This window comes from Ambystoma mexicanum, chromosome 3p (assembly GCF_040938575.1).
Source record: "Ambystoma mexicanum isolate Mex_15411 chromosome 3p, UKY_AmexF1_1, whole genome shotgun sequence".
In the NCBI taxonomy this organism is placed as follows: Eukaryota; Metazoa; Chordata; class Amphibia; order Caudata; family Ambystomatidae; genus Ambystoma; species Ambystoma mexicanum.
The window spans coordinates 521,318,740-521,338,783 of NC_090925.1; the positions used below are offsets into that span (position 1 = coordinate 521,318,740).

General features: G+C 48.5%; 1 protein-coding gene across 6 annotated transcripts in view; it reads right to left on the reverse strand.

Moving 5' to 3' along the window:
* LOC138580567 (WAP four-disulfide core domain protein 3-like) overlaps positions 1 to 20,044 on the reverse strand; it is a 96,559-nt gene that overhangs the window by 11,428 nt on the left and 65,087 nt on the right. For 4 of the 6 annotated variants that reach the window (XM_069651212.1, XM_069651214.1, XM_069651210.1 and 1 more), the window contains one exon: positions 12,682 to 12,819. The exons of the other annotated variants lie outside the window; for them this stretch is intronic. In XM_069651212.1, coding sequence (XP_069507313.1) covers positions 12,682 to 12,819 — 138 coding nt within the window. The remainder of the gene's footprint in view (positions 1 to 12,681; positions 12,820 to 20,044) is intronic. 6 annotated transcript variants of the gene reach the window in all.

Genomic DNA, 20,044 nt, shown 5'->3' on the forward strand with positions numbered 1-20,044 from the left:
GGGTGAACAGGCAAATGGGTCTAGCTACCCTGGTTGCCTATTGTATTAGACCCAATTGTAGAAGATTAATGGGGAGCTTGTCTGTGGCTTCGGTTGTGAGGGCGTGGTGCACTTTTGCTAGGTCAGTGACACGGCGCAGCCAATGTCCTGTGCCAATGCTGTTTTCACAGACTGGGGGCTTCAAATGTTCAGATCGGAGCACCAGTATCGGTCACTTAGTACACTGTCTTGGGTGCTTTCGAGGCACCTGCAACAACTGAGAGCACCGAGTGCACAGAGACATACAACCGGAAAATCAGGCCCTTTCATTCAGACAATAATAACTTCAGATCTTGGACAGAAAAATACACTCTCATCAACCTAAACACCTCCATCCTGTCAGCAATGAGAAAAATACTACATGCTGCAGTTCCCGTCATAAAAGTCCTCTGCAATTTTGACCATGTTACGCCCACACTCATGTTGTACTACATTGTTTGCCCCTACAAGAACGCATCGCCTTCAAGACCAGCTACACTATTTACTGAGCAGTCACCTTTTAAGCGCCCTCCCACCTGGCCAACAAGGCCACCATCTCAGGAGGCCAACACTTCAAAAGAAGCCAGATTCTGGTGGGATTAGAGATGCCAAAATGCAAAAAAGAAAAGAAAAATCAGGAAACTGGCTTTTTAATGTATGCCCCAAGGCTGTGAAATCTCACATGCATTAACATTACACGTGCACCCACCCTCATGCAAATCAGAAAGAAACTCAAGACCCACCTCTTCAAGAAGCACCTTTTTCACTCACCATAAAATCCTGGATCCCATCGTCCATTTGCCCTGCTGTATCTTTAATTACTGCCCTGTTGCTTAATTTTAATATACCACAACCCTGTTGTAACTGATTCCTGACATGTTCCCACCAACCTCTGATGTACAAGGCTCCTCTGCTTCTTGGAGCTAGGTCCTCGCATAATAAATTCCCAAAATGTCCAAAATAATATAAAATAAATTAAACATCATGGCCATGATCAGCAAACTTGATTATCAAAAAAGGCGGATGGATTAACCCCCAACTGTCAATTATCGGGTGAGTTGCATCAGTTAAGATAGACCATCTTCTCAAGTTTCTCCAATACTAAGCATCCTGTTCCCTGCTGGTCCTGCCAAAAGCACGTTTCACAACACGTTGTGTCTTACTAATTCAGCTTATTTGGGCAGGTAAACGTGCACAGTTCGGTTGCCATACAACAGAGGGGCTTTCAGTTCCAGACTTGGAAATATTATTTACTAGACCAGGCTCCTTGCCTCTCTCGCTGGTTCCCTCTCTTTACCTGATAGACCTCTCACGGGAGGCTTATGTGCTCTGGCTTCTCATAGGTCCAAGATCCTGGGATGTGTATTGGCCTACCATGCAGATAATAATATGATTCAATGTAACTGTCTGGCTTGGGCCGAACTTGTTAGGGACATTTAGTTGAAGCAACTGCACTACCTCTGCTCCCCCGAATCCTCTGGTCCGGGTCCCCTGCATTCCCAATTCATTTGAGCTACTCTTAAATTAAAACTCCAGGTAGGCTAGAGCGGAGTACATTTGGTAATGTATTCCCCACAGTAACATTGCCTACTGTAAAGGGCTTCAAGGCCACTGGTGGTGAATTGCCTCTGGGAGTTTTATTGCTGCTACGGATGTAGCTCGGGGAGGGCGACGATTAGTCTGGACTATACACTGCAGGCACTCGGGGTGACACCTGTATAAACACTGAACATCACGATAGATGGGAGGGAGATATGCGGTTTGTGCCGGACGACAGCCAGTGGACATATAGTTCTCAGCAGAAATATATCGCTCACCTTTAAGTGCTGCTTGAAACTACTGCACTTGAGTTTGTGTGTTGCGTGTACTGCGCTCCACGGCCAGAACTTTCCAGTCAGTGTGGGAGATGTGGTCTTCCAGAAGAGGACTTGTTCGACTATGTCTGGTCCTGCTGTATGGTTGGGGCTTCCATGGCCAGAGGACCCATGATCGGGTTACTTGGTTTTATTAAAAGGCATAAGAAACGCTCCAGTAGGTTCATGTGGTGTGTCTTGGTGCTCACCTGATGATGCCTCGATAGGTCCTAGATCTGTGTTTCTACTCTGAATTCACTGACAAAAGAATGCAGCATTTTGTATGCATCAAGAAAAGTCTATGGTGATGTTATCTTGCACGTAGCTAGGTTTCTGTGACTTAGACTAGGGGTCTGCAATCTCTGGATCTAATTTTGAACAATGACTCCCATAATCCCTCACCTCTGCCTATGCCAGAGAGGGCTGGCATGAGTTGTTTCTTAGAATATGTGCAGGGAAGGAAGAGGCAAATGCCCTTTGCCAATTTCCCGCCAGACACATTGACTAGTTGTAGTATATTCTCCTTTTTGAGATATTCTCGGAGCAACCATCCATTTGTTTTGCAATTCAAAATCCAAAATGCTTTGCAGAAGAAATATGTAGCGTTTACCCATCTAGTGGTTTAAAGGGAAGACTAATGCATGTGGAGGACATTACAGTCCTTATCTAAATAGAAAGCTATCTTAAAAATGATGAATTATACGTGGCTCACAGCTTTGGAACTTAATATTATTGGACTAATTTTCATTGCTGCCCCTCTTCCCCACCCGTTATGGTTACTTCATGTTTTTTCAAAGCATTCATCTATACACTACACAGTTTTTGCAATTATACATCGGTCAGCTGGCTTGGCAAAACCAGTTCTGCCATTCGTTGATAAGCGATTCTTGTGATAGCCTCCATAATGGAAGGGCCTGCTTGAGCAAATCTCAAGTCCATCATGCAACCACACACCAACTTCATCTAGTACCATGTATCATCTGGTCTAGATGTTGCCTTTAGATTCGAGCTTTGGTTTTAAACCAAGCTTTACATTCCTGAAACGTCCTTTCATGCTTACTGATAACTAATCAGGGTTAAGAACCCTGCATCCCTATATCACAACCATGTTAACTCTTCCTCGTCCCACATATCATTTTGCTTCTGTAATTGTTCGTCTGATGGCTAAACTCTCATTTTCATATCCAACCCAGCCCCCAAACCTCCCCTTTACTACCCACACACTGAGGTCTAGTGGCACCCTGGCAAAGTCCAATAAGCTACCTTTCTGAGAAGTATAAGGAGCTACAAGACCTCAACGGTGATGATGGTCTGCAGTATTAATATTCAATAACATAGTTCTCTGCCGAATTGAACAATAATTTTATGCGTTTCATGGTCCTTGAGAGGCCCGGGTCCGAGGCTTTTGATATAACTGGTGTCCATTATTATTTTTTTATATTGCACCACCTCACCACCATTGTAGTCTCAGGGCGCTTAAACCTTGTCCCAGTTAAGGGGCATCAAGTCCCACCAAGGTACAGAAGGGCCTTAGTCTGCTTTGGTTGTGATATAAAAGTACCAGCCGTACTATATGGCACTGTTAGGGAGATATTCTGATCAGTGACAAGGAACTTACTCTCCATATGTAAAATACGTGATTACTTTATTGCCTAGTGCAAGGGTCTGCCACCTTTGTCTCTCCAGATGAGATGGGCTACAACTTCCATCTGCCATAACCAGCATAATGAATGGTGAAGGATCATGTGAGTTTTAGTCTAAAACAAATGAAGAGCTCCAGACTGCAGACACAGGGCCCAATGCTTAAGCAGGTTGTGAAACCCTTGCTTTGATTCTATGTCAAGACCGAGGCGAGCATTATGCTTCATCTTCTATTGTATTCCTGTCTCCAGCAGTTTCAACAATAAACCATTTGTTAACATTTAAATGGAGATTTTTTTTTTTTTTTAACAAAACTACATTTCCCTTCTGCCCTGGGTCTGCTGTAGTCCTCATGACCTGTCCCTGTCACCCTAGTCCATTCACTTCCTGTGCTCTCCCTCCTCTTTCCTACTCTCCAAGCAGATAAGTACCTTTTATACCTAGCTGCGTAGTTTAGGTGATTTGAAGAGCAGATAAAGAATAAATGTTAGATTGAATGCAAGATTGTACACCAATGCCCACTAGTTATACGCGCAGGCGTTCTTGTAGGGCTACGAGAACGTTAGAATTCTCCTGAGACACCACACATTAGGAAACATATATGGTATAAATGCGACAGTGTGGAGCATATAAATTTATAATTCGGTACCGTGTGAAGAGAGGAGGAGGCGGCGACCCCGTGCCGCATTACCGACACGTTAGGGGTCTCCAACCTCCTCCTCAGAACCAAAGCACAATGGTCAGGCAGGAAAAGCATTTGCACAGTTCACGCGAAGCAGCCCCCACACGTGGGGGCGGAGTTAGGAGCGCGAGCGCTCACAAAGCGGCCCCCACCCTCAGGGGGGTGGAGCTAAAGCTCTGAGAAGGCTCCACAAGAGCCCAATAAGAGGACGTACCTCTAGAATGGGGTGCGCAGCAGAAGTGTTTACGAATGTTGTATAAGGGGTTGATTTTGAGTGTGATGGATTTTGGATGTCAGGTGGCAGTGGGTTTCACAGCGAGTCAGAAGTTGCGGTTGGATAGGGTGCAGGCGAGGGCATTGAGGGTGTGTTCGGGTGTGATGAGGTCCTCTCCAGTGAATGCGGTACAGGTGCTTGTGGGGGAGATGCCGTTGGGGTTGAGGAGGGATGCGTTGAATATGAGGTGGTGGGTGAAGTGCAGTGCGAAGAGTGTGGCTCATCCGGTGCGTGAATGTTTGAAGTATAATTGGAGGTTTGACTACTACAGGGACCGGTGAAGGAGGAAGGGGGGCACTTTGGGGTTTCACATGTGGGAGAAGGGGGTGCAGTGGGGTGTGGGCGAGTTGTTGGCTGTGACGGGCACGGATTTGATGAGATGGCGGAAGTGGATGATGGGGTCTCCAAAGGTGTGTTTGGAGTTGGCGAATGTGGTGTCGAAGAAACGTGGTTTGCGGGGTGAGATCAAGGTTTTGGGTCAGGCGTATGTGGCAGGGAAGGAAGGATGCAAGGTGTTCACGGATGGTTCGGAAGATCCTGTGTCTGGGAGAGTGGGTATGGCATATTATCTGGCAAGCACTGGGGAGTATAAAGTGGGGCGACTGACGAATGCTGTGTCTATTTGTATGGCTGAGTTGGTGGCGATTGCATTGGAGATTGATAGGGTGTGCGAGTTGGGGTATGTGAAAGTGGTGGTGTTCTCAGATTCATTGAGTGGGTTGCAGGCGATTGTGGCAGGGGATGGTGATAGGAAGGATGTGATTTTGGACATCAGGAGGAAGATTGATCGGTGTGTGCGTGGGGGAATGGATTTGGAGTTGGCGTGGGTCCCCAGTCACAGTGGCATTTTGGGTAATGAGTTGGTGGATCTGGCGGCGGGTGAAGGTATGAGGAGGGGAGCGGTTGATGTGAGATTGCCTTTGAGTGTGGATGAGGTGAAGGCTGTGGTGGTGAGACGGGTCATGGATGAGTGGCAGGAGAGGTGGGGGAGTGGGGTGAAGGGCAGGTGGATGTTTCGTGTCCGTGGGAAAGTGTCGGTGAAGGTGGATACAGGGAGTCTGGAATGGAGGAGAGGGGAGGAGGTGATGCTGAATCGGTTGAGAATAGGACATGTGGGGCTGAATGACTGTCTATATCGAGTGGGGAAGCGTGAGTCGAGGGACTGTGCAGTATGTGGGGTGCCTGAGACTGTGGGACATTTTCTGCTTAGGTGTGAGAGACATGTTGAGGAGAGAGAATTGATGAGAGTTCGGATATCTGCGCTGGGTGTGGCTGAGCTGAGTGGGAAGGCTTTGCTGGGAGGTGACGGGGTGAGAGGCAGGAGGAGGAGCAATGTGTTGTTGGATTTTGTAAGGCAGACTGGGCGGTGGGAGGAGTTATGAGATTGTGAGGGCAATGTGTATGAATGGTGGGGGTAGGTGCACATCATCCTTTTGGATGGGGAAGCGCCTGCGTGGGTCCGCCCACGCATTCAGTAATTTAGAAGAAGAAGAAGAAGGAGGACAAGAGCTCAGATAGGAACGCACAGCGCATTGGGGAGGAAAGAGCCCCCGCAGAGCTCTTAAGAACGCAAGGCCAGACCTCACCAAGGACAACTACAACACAGCCTGTGTGAGATAACGCGTGAATCTCTGTTCAACTTTCTTTATGATGCTGTAGATAACAACATAAATCTGACAAAGTGTACTTGTAACCAGTCCAAGAGATTACCATCATTTTGAAGCCATGATCGGGAAAATAACAACAAAATATGGAAAAGGGAAATGTGAGGCAATAGAGAATGAAACACTGGGTTTGTGTGGTGGATTTAGGGTTGCGTTTGGAAGGTGAGGGGAGGGCTTGGAAAATTAAAACTCAGCGCAATTAGACCGGAGGTTGCAGAGGCAGGATTGCGTTTAGGGAGAAGGCGAAGGCCAGTGTGAGGGGAAGAAAAGGGGCACGAGGGGGCAGGCTTGGAGGGAAAGGGGACAATATCATTTTGAAAAAGAAGGGGGAATTACTGGATGTCACATACATGAAGAATTGAAATATAAAACAAATGGAAAATCCAACGCAATGGAAAGAACACAGAATGCAGGAAACAGCCAGTGAGGGATACAACAGGGTCCTGTAGATAGCACTTAATTATAGGAAACACGAATTAAAGATGGCCAAGAAAAGAATTAAGATTGCTAAAAAGGCTTCAACAGTTCGAAAACAAACCTAGAATTCACCAAAGAAATGCGTTTTCAAATATTGTGCCACAAAAAAAATGGTAAAACAAATCTCGAGAAAACCACTTGTCAAAATGGAAATTATTCCTATTTTACGGACGAAATCTCAGCTCCTTGGCCTCTGGAAACGTTAAAGAGGTCCTTCCAGCACAAAATCATTATGCGTGAGGGTTTCTACACTCACCCCATACCCCCACTCCCCTCCTCATTTGCATTGAATTCAAGGCACTACTTCTTTTAATATTTTACTGCTTTGGATACTAGTTTATATGTAGAATAATCATGCATTAAACATGTCATTTCTATTTGCAGTGGTTAAATAAATACAGCACAGCCTCTAGTGTGTTGGCATTTAGGAAAATACTAGCAGAGTTTACTCTCAGAACCTCTGCAGGGATGTGTCCCCGGTTCAGCCCGACTTCCCTAACAGGACACCCTTCTTCTTCTTCTTCTTAATTATCGGATGCGTGGGCAGACCCACGCAGGCGCTTCCCCATCCTAAAGGATGATGTGCACCAGACCCACCAATCAATATTTAGCTCACAAACTCACAACTCCTCCCACCGCCCCGTCTGCCTCACAAAATCCAACATCACACTGCTCCTCCTCCTGCCTCTCACCCCGTCTCCTCGCAGCACAGCCCTCCCACTCAGCTCAGCCACACCCAGCGCAGTCAACCGAACCCTCATCAATTCTCTCTCTTCAACATGTCTCTCACACCTAAGCAGAAAATGTCCCACAGTCTCAGGCACCCCACACACCGCACAGTCCCTCGACTCACGTTTTCCCACTCGAAACAGACATTCATTCAGCCCCACATGCCCTATCCTCAATCGATTTAGCATCACCTCCACCCCCTCCTCCATTCCAGACTCCCCGCATCCACCTTCACCGACACTTTCCCACGAACACCAAACATCCACCTGCCCTTCACCCCACTCACCCACCTCTCCTGCCACTCATCCATGACCCGTCTCACCATCACAGCGGTCACCTCATCCACAGTCAAAGGCAACCTCACATCAACCGCTCCCCTCCTCATACCCTCACCCGCCGCCAGATCCACCAACTCATTACCCAAAATTCCACTGTGACTGGGGACCCACGCCAACTCCAAATCCATTCCCCCACGCACACACCGATCAATCTTCCTCCTGATGTCCAAAATCACATCCTTCCTATCACCATCCCCTGCCACAATCGCCTGCAACCCACTCAATGAATCCGAGAACACCACCACCTTCTCATACCCCAATTCGCACACACTATCAATCACCAATGCAATCGCCAACAACTGAGCTGTTCAAATAGACACATCATTCGTCAGTCGCCCCACTTTATACTCCCCAGTGCTTTCCAAATAATACGCCATACCCACTCTCCCAGACACAGGATCTTTCGAACCATCCGTGAACACCTTACATCCTTCCTTCCCTGCCACATACACCTGACCCAAAGCCTTGATCTCACCCCGCAAACCCCGTTTCTTCGACACTACACTTGCCAACTCTAAACACACCTTTGGAGACCCCATCATCCACATCGGCCATCTCACCAAATCCGTACCCGTCACAGCCAACAACTCACCTACACCCCACTTCACCCCCTTCTCCCACATATGAAACCCCATAGTGCCACCCTTCCTCCTCCACCGGTCCCTATAGTAGTCAAACCTCCAATTATACTTCAAACATTCACGCACCGGATGAGCCACACTCTTCGCACTGCACTTCACCCACCACCTCATATTCAACTCATCCCTCCTCAACCCCAATGGCATCTCCCCCACAAGCACCTGCACCGCATTCACTGGAGATGACCTCATCACACCCGAACACACCCTCAATGCCCTCGCCTGCACCCTATCCAACCGCAACTTCTGACTCGCTGTGAAACCCACTGCCACCTGACATCCAAAATCCATCACACTTAAAATCAACCCCCTATACAACATTCGTAAACACTTCTGCTGTCCACCCCACTCTTTCCCAGACACCGCCCGCAACAAATTCAACCTACGTTTACACTTATCCACCACACCATCCACCTGCACATTCCAGTTCAACTTCCTATCCAAAATCACCCCCAAGTACCGAAACTCTTCTACGCTCTTTACCCTCACACCTTTCAAAACCAAGTCCAACTCCTGCTGCACCCTTCTCCTCGAGAAAACCATACTCACACTTTTATCCACAGACACCGAAAAGCCCCATTTCCCACACCACTCCTCCATACGCACTATCGTAGCTTGCAGCCGACTCTGCACCAACAACAAACTCCGCCCTCTTACCCATACCACACCATCATCTGCGAAGAAATCCACCTGACACCCGATTCCCGCTAAAGCCCGAATCAACCCATCCTCCATCACATTAAACAGCATTGCACTAATCACACTCCCCTGCGGCGTCCCATTCTCCATCTTCCAAACCTCAGACAGCACCCCCCTCACTCTCACCTGAAAGGTCCTATCAGCCAAAAACGCCCTAATCCACCGAAACATCCTCCCCGTCACACCCATCTCCAACAGTCTTATCAACAACCCGCTCTTCCATACCATATCATACGCCTTCTCCAAATCCAAAAAGAACGCCCCCACCAACTCCCCATCACACAACGCCTCCTCCACACCAGTCACCAACCTTACTAACGGATCAGCCACCGACCGATTCCTCCTAAACCCACTCTGAAAATCACTCAAACGCCCATTCGACTCCAAATAAAACCCCAATCGCTCAACCACCATCCGTTCCATCCATCCGTTCCATAACCTTACACATCACAACACTCAGCGCAATCGGCCTATACGACTTACACTCCGTAGGAACCTTGCCACCCTTCAAAATCGCCACCACAAATGCTCTCTTCCACAACTTGGGCAAAACTCCACTCTTCCAGATCTCATTGAACAGCGCCAATACCTCCAACTTACATTCCACTGGCAACTTCTCCAAAAATACATACATGACCCCATCCACCCCTGGGCTAGACCACTTCCCCTTCCGAATCGCCCCATCCAATTCCACCATAGAAAACGGAACCTCATACTGCCCTTCCCAAGGCCCAACATCCGCCAACAACTCCTGCATCTCTTCCTCAACCACACCCATACCTAGCCTCACCGCTTCTGGAAAATTCCCTGAACTGTGCACCTCCGCAAAATACTCCCACAACAAATTCGCCTTCTCCCCTTCCTCACTGACCACCTCTTCCCCTTTCAACAACACAGACATACCACCCTGCGGCCTCATCAATCCGGACATCCGCTTGAACTGTTTCCAAACCTCACCCACACAGAATCACTCCCCAGGGACCCACAATAGCCCCTCCAATATCCACGCTTTCTTTCCCTAATCACCCTCTGCACCACCGCCTTAGCCTTCTTATATGCCACCAGATCCACCAACATTCCCGATCTTACCGCCCTGGCCCTAGCCTTCTTACGCGCCGCCACAGCTCTCGAACATTCCACCGACCACCAAGGAACCTCAACCTTCCCTCCCTTCCCCTTCTCAATCTCCGGAATTGCTGCCCCAGACGCTGTTCTCATTCCCTGAACCAGATGCTCATTCCATTCATCCACCCCCCCATCCCTTCCCTGAGGAACAATCAATTCCCGACACACTCCCTTATACACCTCCCAATCAGCCTTCCTAAAATTCAACCGACTCCCAGTCATCCGTGGCCTGATCCCTACCTCACCCCTCACAGTCACCAAAATACCAGAATGATCACTCCCCAAGTCCCCTTCCTCATGCATCTCCCAATCACATTCACCCTCAATCGCAGCAGACACCCAGGTCAAATCCAAACACGACAACTTCCCAGTCCTCACATCCAACCGCGTACCCGAACCATCGTTCAGCAACACCAGACACAATTCATCAGCTATGTCCTCCAACAGTTCCCCATTCGCATCTGTCCGGTCACTACCCCACAACGTGTTGGCACTGTTAAAATCGCCACACAAAACACAAGGTCCCACATGTCCCCTTAACACTCCAGACAGCACACCCACCTCCACCACTTCACACGGATTATAATAATTCAACACCAATACTTCCGAACCCCCTACCCGAATCCCCGCCCCAATCGCCTCCACTGCTCCATTCACCACAATCTCCCTTGCAACCAACCCCTTCCGAACTGCTAAAGCCACACCCCCCCTCTCCCCTCCAACCTATCCTTAGGAAACAACTCAAAACCTGGAATCACAAACCTCAGATCACCCTTTAACCACGTCTCCTGAATACAAACCACATCAACATTCAATTCCCCACACAACACCGCTTTCAACTCCTGCCCATTCCTCAACAAACTCCTCGCGTTCCACTGCAAAATCCTCATGCCGACACCCCACTCTGCTTCCGCACTTTAGAAACCATCCTAAACACATCCTGTTCTATCACATCCACAACACTCAAGAACCTCCTCCCCGCTTCCACCACTCCTTTCGTAAGATCCGACACACTGACAGATAAATTCCCCTGAACCAGCTCCAGCACACTCACTATAAAGCACATAAACTCAGTTTTCGGGACAACCACCATTTCTACGCCTTTCACCTCACCCACCACTTTCTTCCTTCCCACAGCTTCATCCACCACTGGCTCTTTCCCACTCACCTCACTCACTACCCGTACCGGTTTCACCTTTGCTACAGCCTCCGCATAAGATAAACCTTCCGCTGCCCTTACCTGCACCACCTCTCTCGTCACCCTGTGACTCTCACACCCCTCAAACGTGGTAGAATGTCCCCCCCCACAATTCACACACTTCTACGGGGTCTCCACCTTGCATTCCTTAATATCGTGATCTCCACCACACCTCCCACAGTGTCTCTCATTCCTGCATACTCTCGCCACATGTCCAAACTGCTGACACTTATAACATCTCAAAGGCATCGCTACATAAACTTTCACACGAAACCTCTGGTATCCCAAATCCACCACTTCCGGACACTCTGTCCTCGCAAACCTCACTGCCACAGTCGTAGACACCACATCCCCATGTGCATCTCTCCTCCCCAACCTCCACGCTTCCACCACCCCCACATCTGCCAATTTCTCTTCCACCTCAGACATATTCACAGACACTGGCACTCCATACAGCACCCCCTTACACGACACACCACTTTGATCAAACACTTGCACCGCATGTCTACCCAGACAACGCACCTCCAGAATCTTAGCCTTGCTACCAGCATCCGTCCCCTCCACTAACAACCGGCCCCCAGCCACCACTAGCACCCGAGTAACATCCCCCACAGCCGCCTTCACCCATCTAGCAATTTCCCATGGATTCACCCCCAGAAACGTCTTCTCGCGATTATCAGGCTTCAACACCACCTTCCACACACTGTCACACTGCATCGTCTCCTCCCCAGACACACCGCTCTATGAGGCTTCCAGCCCTTTCAAAACGCACTTTTCCTGAGTCACCGTTCCAGAGTGGCCCCGGTCCAGCCCCCCTCCATCATCTCTCCGTGGAGACCTGCTACGATGGCGCTCTTCCCTTTCCTCTTTCCCCCCCCTCCACAGGTGTAGACTTCACAGTTGGCGTTCTCTCCCTCTTCGCCTCCTCCTCCACCCCTCCCTTCTTTCCAACCTTCCCTTTCCCCTTACCCATTCTTACCGCCTCCTCCAAGCACACTCACTCTTTGCATCCGCCTCGAGAGTCCGCTCCACCTCCTCGAGCCCAGCACCCTCCACCCAGTCACCGCTCCGCCCTGCCTGGGTCCGCCTCCTCTGCGTGACTGTAGGCGCATGCGTGTACGGTATAGTTCACATCCGAGCTCTGGCAGTCTGCGCTAACAGGACACCCTGCAGTCCAGCTAGCCTCTGACTGCGCCTGCGCAGAACTTGCTGGCCTCCGTCTACGCCTGCTCACAACTCGCTGGCGTCTGACTGCACCTGCTCAGACCTCGCCATATTTGCACCGTGTTATCGTGGCCTCAGATCCCTGACTCTGATTGGCCCCCGGCTCTCCAGGTTGTCTCACCAGTTCGAAGGGGCACGCACTGCCTTTTGCACTCAGAATCGCAGCACTTTTGAGTATCATTGCAGCTGAGGTCATCCTTGCACAGGATCTCGCCAATTGCGCACTTCAGAAAGTTAGGTGGGCAATATCCTGGTCTCTCTACAAAAGAAAAAAGTTGCATTAAAGTGTGCTGGTTCAAGGTGGTCTAGCAAACGCGAGGAACCACATGCAAGAAATGAGGGAACCCCATCTGAACACATAGCTGCCAAGTTTCCCAGTTTCATGTGGAATGTTTGAGTCAGTCCTCTTTTTATTCTCACAATGCATGCTGGGACTTTAAGCCCACCCTTACAATGGGATACCCGAAACTACAAGTTCCAGCATGCAATTGGAAACAAAACTCAGAACTGGCTCGATGTGCCACGCATGGAGCTGGGAAGCTTGGCATGGATGTGAACATGGCATATGCGTCTATTGGGGGTTCTCTCTCGTTCCTCTCACCATATTGAACACAAACTTCTCTAGCATAAAATCATTGACATCATTATCCATATGTTGAATATGTTGCTGGTGATTATTTTGACAAAGCAACATGGCACCACTGGTGTCACATCTGCCTTTCCGGCCGTCCCACTAATGAGCCCCGCCCCTTTCTATTTTACAGATCCACATGTAGGAAGGCCCCCTATAGCAGCAGCAGGGCCCTATACAAGACTCCTGATATTCCATTACTTGCGAATCAATAGTGAGCATTTACCAAGCACTAGCTACATTGACAGTGGCAAGGGGGTGTTGTATCGGGCGCTGTTGGCATTGGAATTCTGTATCGGGCACTGTTGACATTGGTATACTCTGGCAGTGCTGCATCTATGCCTGAAAGAGCAGTCGCTGCAGAGATGAGGTATCCAGTAGGCCACAGTGTACTGGTCGGTTATTAAATAGTGCACGGGATGCACATTTTCTGTATGTGCCCAACTGGCCCTAGAAACGTGTGGCTGAAGCTGGATTGCAGTGAGGTAGGTCATGAAGTGCGTGTGCGTGCAGTGACTGTCGCAGTGCGGAGCAGGGGTCAGGTGTCCGGTTCCTCGTGTCCCCCAGTCTGTGGCGGGTGATATTCGCTCAAAAGAATCCGGCGTGAGTGCAAGTGTGAAGAGGGGAGTTTACTAAAGTTCTGTGCATCTGTGGGTTGTGAATGTGAGCAAATGAATGACCACAAACCTCAGTGTAAAGCCAATCGCACTCGCCATCTGCGGCCATGCATATCTGAAAGGGCTCTGTTTGTGCATCCCCAAACCTTGAGCTGACGCCGTTCTCTACTTTGCCCCTAAATGTTGATTTGTACTTTTTGATGCATTGGATTTAAAGTTAAATGCAATTGAAATATTTCAAGACATTAGGCCTCACCCGTAAACATTCTCCTTAAGTGAAAAGCTAATTAAATCCAGACTTCTCTATGAAATATAGCCCCCCTCCGCCCCAAAGAGGCTTTTTCAAAATATAGTTTGTGTATGCATTTTGTACCCATATAACAAGGGAACCATTTAACCGTTAAATCAAACACACAGGATCTAGTACTGTAATCCACCTGAAAGAGACACCCTCCCCCACCCCAAAAGTAGATGAACTAAGGTCCAGCATCCAGCGCCACACAAGCTGAAGTGATGCCACCCACAGGAATCTTGCTGTAGCATGTCTTATTAAGATTGGTTTTCATTGCACTTATCTATGGGTGGAATTCTCCCAATTCATACAGAAACCATATTAAATGTAGCTGTTTGCTTCTGAATCCCAGCCAGTGCCTTTGTCATTCCTTCTGGGCAGGTGTCCTTTTTCTGGACACACTTTAGAATTGTAGCTCTCTCCTTTGGATCCTCCTTCACTGATATAACACTGTAGATGGGGAGACCTTCACTGATTTCCTCAAAGACCAGGCACATGTGTCAGTAAAATCAATGGCTTTCTGTTTAAAACGCATCTGAACCTCCTGTAATTGTTTTTTTTTGACAGCGCTTATACACAGGTGGAGTGCTTCAAAGCGCTTCAAGGTGGGAAGGGAACAAGGGAATACAGTAATCATTCTTAGGCCTTGAAGTTTCCCAATGATCTAACAGAAAAACTAGCATACTAGGCCTGACGGCATTTCACCTAGTGCAAGTGCATGAAGTGTTACAGTTGCGACCAAGCTAGGGAGGGGGGACAAAAAGTGGGGGGTGGGGAGTAACAGGACAGACGCACTAACTAGTCCTAGTACATTTAGGTCATGCATGCGTACAGACAGAGGTGCGAGGAAGCGGGTGGAGGGGAGCAAACAAGTCCAGTCCAGCAGGGCCCTAGGTTAAGTGTAGAGAGGTTGCCCCGCTCATGGAGTGTAAGCTGAAAGTGCAGTAATGCTGAACATAGAGCAGCGGCTAGGAGGCAAGTGCAAAATACTGGCGGGGGAGCCTGGGACCGGTCAGGCTCTGGAGGTGAACCAGGCAACCAGTCAGCAAAAACTGAACAGCGTTAGGGAGGATAAGGGGAGAAAAAGAACAGAGGTTAGTAGGGGAGAGGGAGAGAGAAGGAGTAACAGAAGAGGAAGGTCTTGAGGAGTTTCTGGAATTTAAGGTGCTCTGGCTCAAGATGGAGGGATGCAGGGAGGCTGTTCCAGAGGGAGGCACCTGCAGAGGATAAAAATCTACTCCCAAATCTGTTTGTGAAAGCGGCTCAACCGCAAAGAGTTGGAGGAGGACAAGCAGAGGACTCTAGAGGGAGAGTATTTAGGAAGAGAGCGTTGTAGATAGTGTGGGCCCCGGTCCCAGAAAGCCTTGTGGATTATGCAGAGGGTCTTGAACTTGATCCTTGTAGCCACGTGGAGCCAGTAGAGGGATTTCAGCGCCTGAGAAATGCGGTCCCTGGGCTTGAGGCCAAGGATAAGTCTTGCGGTTCTGTTCTGGATGAGTTGTAGAGGACGGAGAGTAGAAGTAGGAAGATTGAGAAAGAGGCTGTTGCAATAGTCCAGCCTAGAGAGAACCAGGGCTCTCAATGTGGTGAGCCTCTGGGGGAAGTGAGAAAAAGTAGAATACCTCTGAGGAGGTGCAGTTGGTAGTGGGACTTTTTGGAGATGTCTGAGATCTTATCTTATCAATACTTATAAAGCGCAATGTTCGCCCAAAGGCATCATGGCGCTAGAGATGTGAGAAGAGATGGAGAGAGTGGAGTCGAAGATGACCCAACGATTTTTTGCCTCATTGGTAGGTGAGGGCGCAGGGCCAAGAGAGGCCGGCGAGTGTGAAAGTGGGAAAGCGGGAGCAGGGGTCCCAATGAGGAAGCAGCTGTAGCAGCTGGCATACGTCCAGATTCTGGCACCTTAGCTGCAACTCTGACCAGTCACCTGTGCCCGGTTACCTTAGCTCTGCCATGTGTCTAACTCCTTGCACTTTAGCGATGACCATCGTAGCTCTGAACTGTATCTTTCTTTCAAGGCTTGCACCTCAATCTATGTTCTGAGTCCTGGAGCTAGGCTCACCCTTGTGTTCTTTGCTCTGCTCCAGCTCATGTATCCTGAGTTTTGCACCCTTACCCTGTCTCCTGATAGCAAGGCCAAGGATACAGACTCTAGTTAGGATGACGAACTCTGACCTCAGCCCTACCAAGTCATTGGGCATGGTTTTGAACCCTGTGCCTGACTCTCATTGGCCAACCCTATGCCTACATATCAGCCCTGGTTCCCTCTTGTTTCCCAGGACTCAGCTTTAAGAATGTAATTTGGGTGCTTGTACACTGAAATGCTGATGCAGCCTCAGCTTCCCACGGAAATTCATGGCGTGGCCAGAAGCCCGATTGCCTTTTGCCAAGGATATTGTTGTTTTCCAGGTATTGTTCAATCTGTTAGTAGGCTGCCTTATCTAGTATTTTTAGCAAAAAAAGGGATGGTGGTTATCGGTCTATAGTTGTTTGGTTGGTCTGGATCAAGTGATGGTTTTTTCAGAAGCGGGCGAACCCAGGATTCTTTGAGGGAGGGGGTAACGACAACTGAATATAGTGAGGCGTTGATGAAAGCAGTGAGAAATGGGGCTAGAGGTTCTTTGCATTCTTTAATCAGGGATGCAGTGCATGTGTCCCCCTTACAGGAGGAGGGTTTGACTCCGTTCATGAGTGCTATGACTTCTGTTTCAGTTACTTCTCTGAATGAGAATGGTTGGTTGTCTTTTTTGTCGGGTGACAGTTTGATGTAGGGTGTGTGTTGGTTTTTGGGAGGGCATTGAGGTGGGCTTTTATTTTCTCTTGGAGGGTGTTTATTTTATTTATGATGTCATTTTGAATGGTGTTGCACCATTCTTCATCTTTTACTGTTTCCTGGGTGTTTGTTGGCGGGGATGCCCATTCTTTATAGATGGCGAACAGTTCCTTTGACTCTGACATGGCGTTGTCTATTCTGGAGTTGTATGATGAGGATTTGGCTGTGGTGATTTCTTTTTTGTACTGAGAGGCGAGTGTTTTGTACACCTCTAGAGATGTGGAATATGGGTGGGATTTCCATGTTGTGAGGGCCAGTCGCTTCTTGGCTCTAAGGTCTAGTAACTTTGGTGTAAACCATGAGTCAGAGGGTTTCTTATTTTTCACTTTTTTCGGCAATAGTGGTGCAATAGTGTCCAGGGCTGTTTGTATGGTAGTGTTGTACAAGTCTGCCAACTCTACGGGGTCTGTGGAGAATGGGGGTTTTAACACTGGGGCTGACTTAAGGAGAGGGATTAGCCTTTCCTTAGTGAGGAGCCTGGAGGATCTAGCCATTGCTGGGGGAACTGGTTTAGTACGTATGGGCTTGCGTGGGGATGAAGAAGTGTAGGAGGTGATGATCAGTCCAGGGGCAGGGGGTGCTGGAGCTGATATCGGCGGCACAGTTGTGGTCCGCTATCCAGTCGAGTATACCCCCTTTGACATGGGTGGGGTCCGTAACTCTTTGGATGAAGCCTATGTCGAGGAGTGCTTTGTCAAGGGCTTTGCTCTGTTTATCTTTAGGAGGACCAAAGAGTCCAAACTGGGAGCAATCCCTGCAAAAGCCTTCCTATGAGAACTTTAATGTTTTGTTGTATTGGACTAGGTTTGGATATTGGAGAGTAGGATTTGTGAGCTCTTTTCATGGCCCCTCATTGGAACATTTGCTGTATAGCTTAGGGTTGCCAGAAGCCTAAGGGCTTGCTAACATTAGAATGTGGTATTTTCTGTTGACCATTTCATTGAGCATTACTTTGTGGACTAGGGGGCTCCTGAAGGGACAATGACTCTTAAGCACAGGTTAAGAACTTTACTGTTTGGACATGTGGACGTGAGGATCACCTGGAGAAAACCACACTTTGTGTTGTTCCATCCCTGGCACTGTTTGCTATAGGAACACCCTTGTTAGTTATAGATGCTTCCATAGTTCCTATAGGTGTTTGGTAAAATCACTACCCTATCTGAATAAAGCAATAACAGCTAAGGTAGGGGGGATTTCAGGTCAGGAAATAGCCCGTGGGCCGAGTAACAGGCTCGAGCGGAGCAAATCCCATGAGGTAAAGCCAACCTTCTGAGCTTCCTGATCGGCTGAGAGGTGCCAGTACATCACCTCCTTGGTACTAATACGGCATAGAGCCACGTTTTGTGAAACCCAATTCTATAGTGTCACATGTGTCATTGCTTGGCCTAACCACGTAGGCCACTAGCAACTCAAACTTCAAAAGAACAGCTCTAGAGCCACTGGCAGCCACAGTAGAGCTCATAGGGTCACTAGCCTTTAAAACAAGCAAATGTGTATGGTGGTTCATGCATTGGTGAGCATCATATTCCCCCAGAGGGATGGTGATGGCAATTTGTCTCAAAGGGGTCTGGGGGAGGGTGAACAGGCAAATAGGGGCTAGCTACCCTTTGCTGTATGCCCTTCACCTAGATGCCCGACAGGCTGGACACACTACTGGGTGTATTCGAATGGGGGGTGACAGTTTTAAGTTGTCTGCCGGGGACCCAGTGGTAGGAAAGGTGCGGAAGCCCAGAGCATTTGATTGCTGTGGGCAGTAGGGCGGGAGGGAACCCCTCTGTTTTGCTTTAATTTGGGAGAAATCACCACTGAATATTGCTGTTGGAGTTATACGGCAGCTGTGAATCAATATGTTGACATGCTTTGAGAGTTTTGCTGCAGTGTCTCACAGAGGAATACCTCTGGTTGCCTATTGTATTAGACCCAATTGTAGAAGATTAACTGGGAGCTTGTCTGTGGCTTCGGTTGTGAGGGCGTGGTGCACTTTTGCTAGGTCAGTGACACAGGGCAGACAATGTCCTGTACCAATGCTGTTTTCACAGACTTGGGGGCTTCAAATGTTCAGATTGGAGCACAGGTATTGGTCACTTAGCACACTGTCTTGGGTGCTTGCGAGGCACCTGCAACAACTAAGAGCACCGAGTGCACAGAGATATACAACCGGAAAATCAAGCCCTTTCATTCAGACAATAACAACTTCAGATCTTGGACAGTAAAAGACGCTCTCACCAACCTAAACACCTCCATCCTGTCAGCAATGAGAAAAATACTACATGCTGCAGCTCCCGTCATAAAGGTCCTCTGCAATTTTGACCATGTTACGCCCACACTCATCGAACTACATTGTTTGCCCCTACAAGTACGCATCGCCTTCAAGACCAGCTACACTATTTACTGAGCAGTCGGTCACCTTTTAAGTGCCCTCCCACCTGGCCAACAAGACCACCATCTCTGGAGGCCAACACTTCAAAAGAAGCCAGAATGCCAAAATGCAAAAAGGAAAACAAAAATCAAGAAACAGGCTTTCTAATGTATGCCCCAAGGCTGTGAAATCTCACATGCATCAACATTACACGTGCACACACCCTCATGCAAATCAGATAGAAACTCAAGACCCACCTCTTCAAGGAGCATCTTTTTCACTCACCATAACATCCTGGATCCCATCCCCATTTGTCCTGCTGAATCTTTAATTACTGCCCCTGTTGCTTAATTGTAATGTACCTCCACCCTGTTGTAACTGACTACTGACGTGTTCCCACCAACCTCTGATATACAAAGATCCTCTGCTTCTTGGAGCTAGGTCCTTGCATAATAAATTCTCTAAATAATATAAAATAAATTAAACATCATGACCATGATCAGCAAATTTGATTCTCAAATAGGCTAAGGGATTAACCCCCAACTGTCAATTATCGGGTGAGTTGCATCAGTTAAAATAGACCGCCTTCTCAAGTTTCTCCGTTACTAAACATCCTGTTCCCTGCTGGTCCTGCGAAAAGCATGTTTCACAAAACGTTGTGTTTTACTAATTCAGCTTATCTGGGCAGGTAAACGTGCACAGTTGGGTTGCCATATGACAGAGGGGTTTTCAGTTCCAGACTTGGAAAT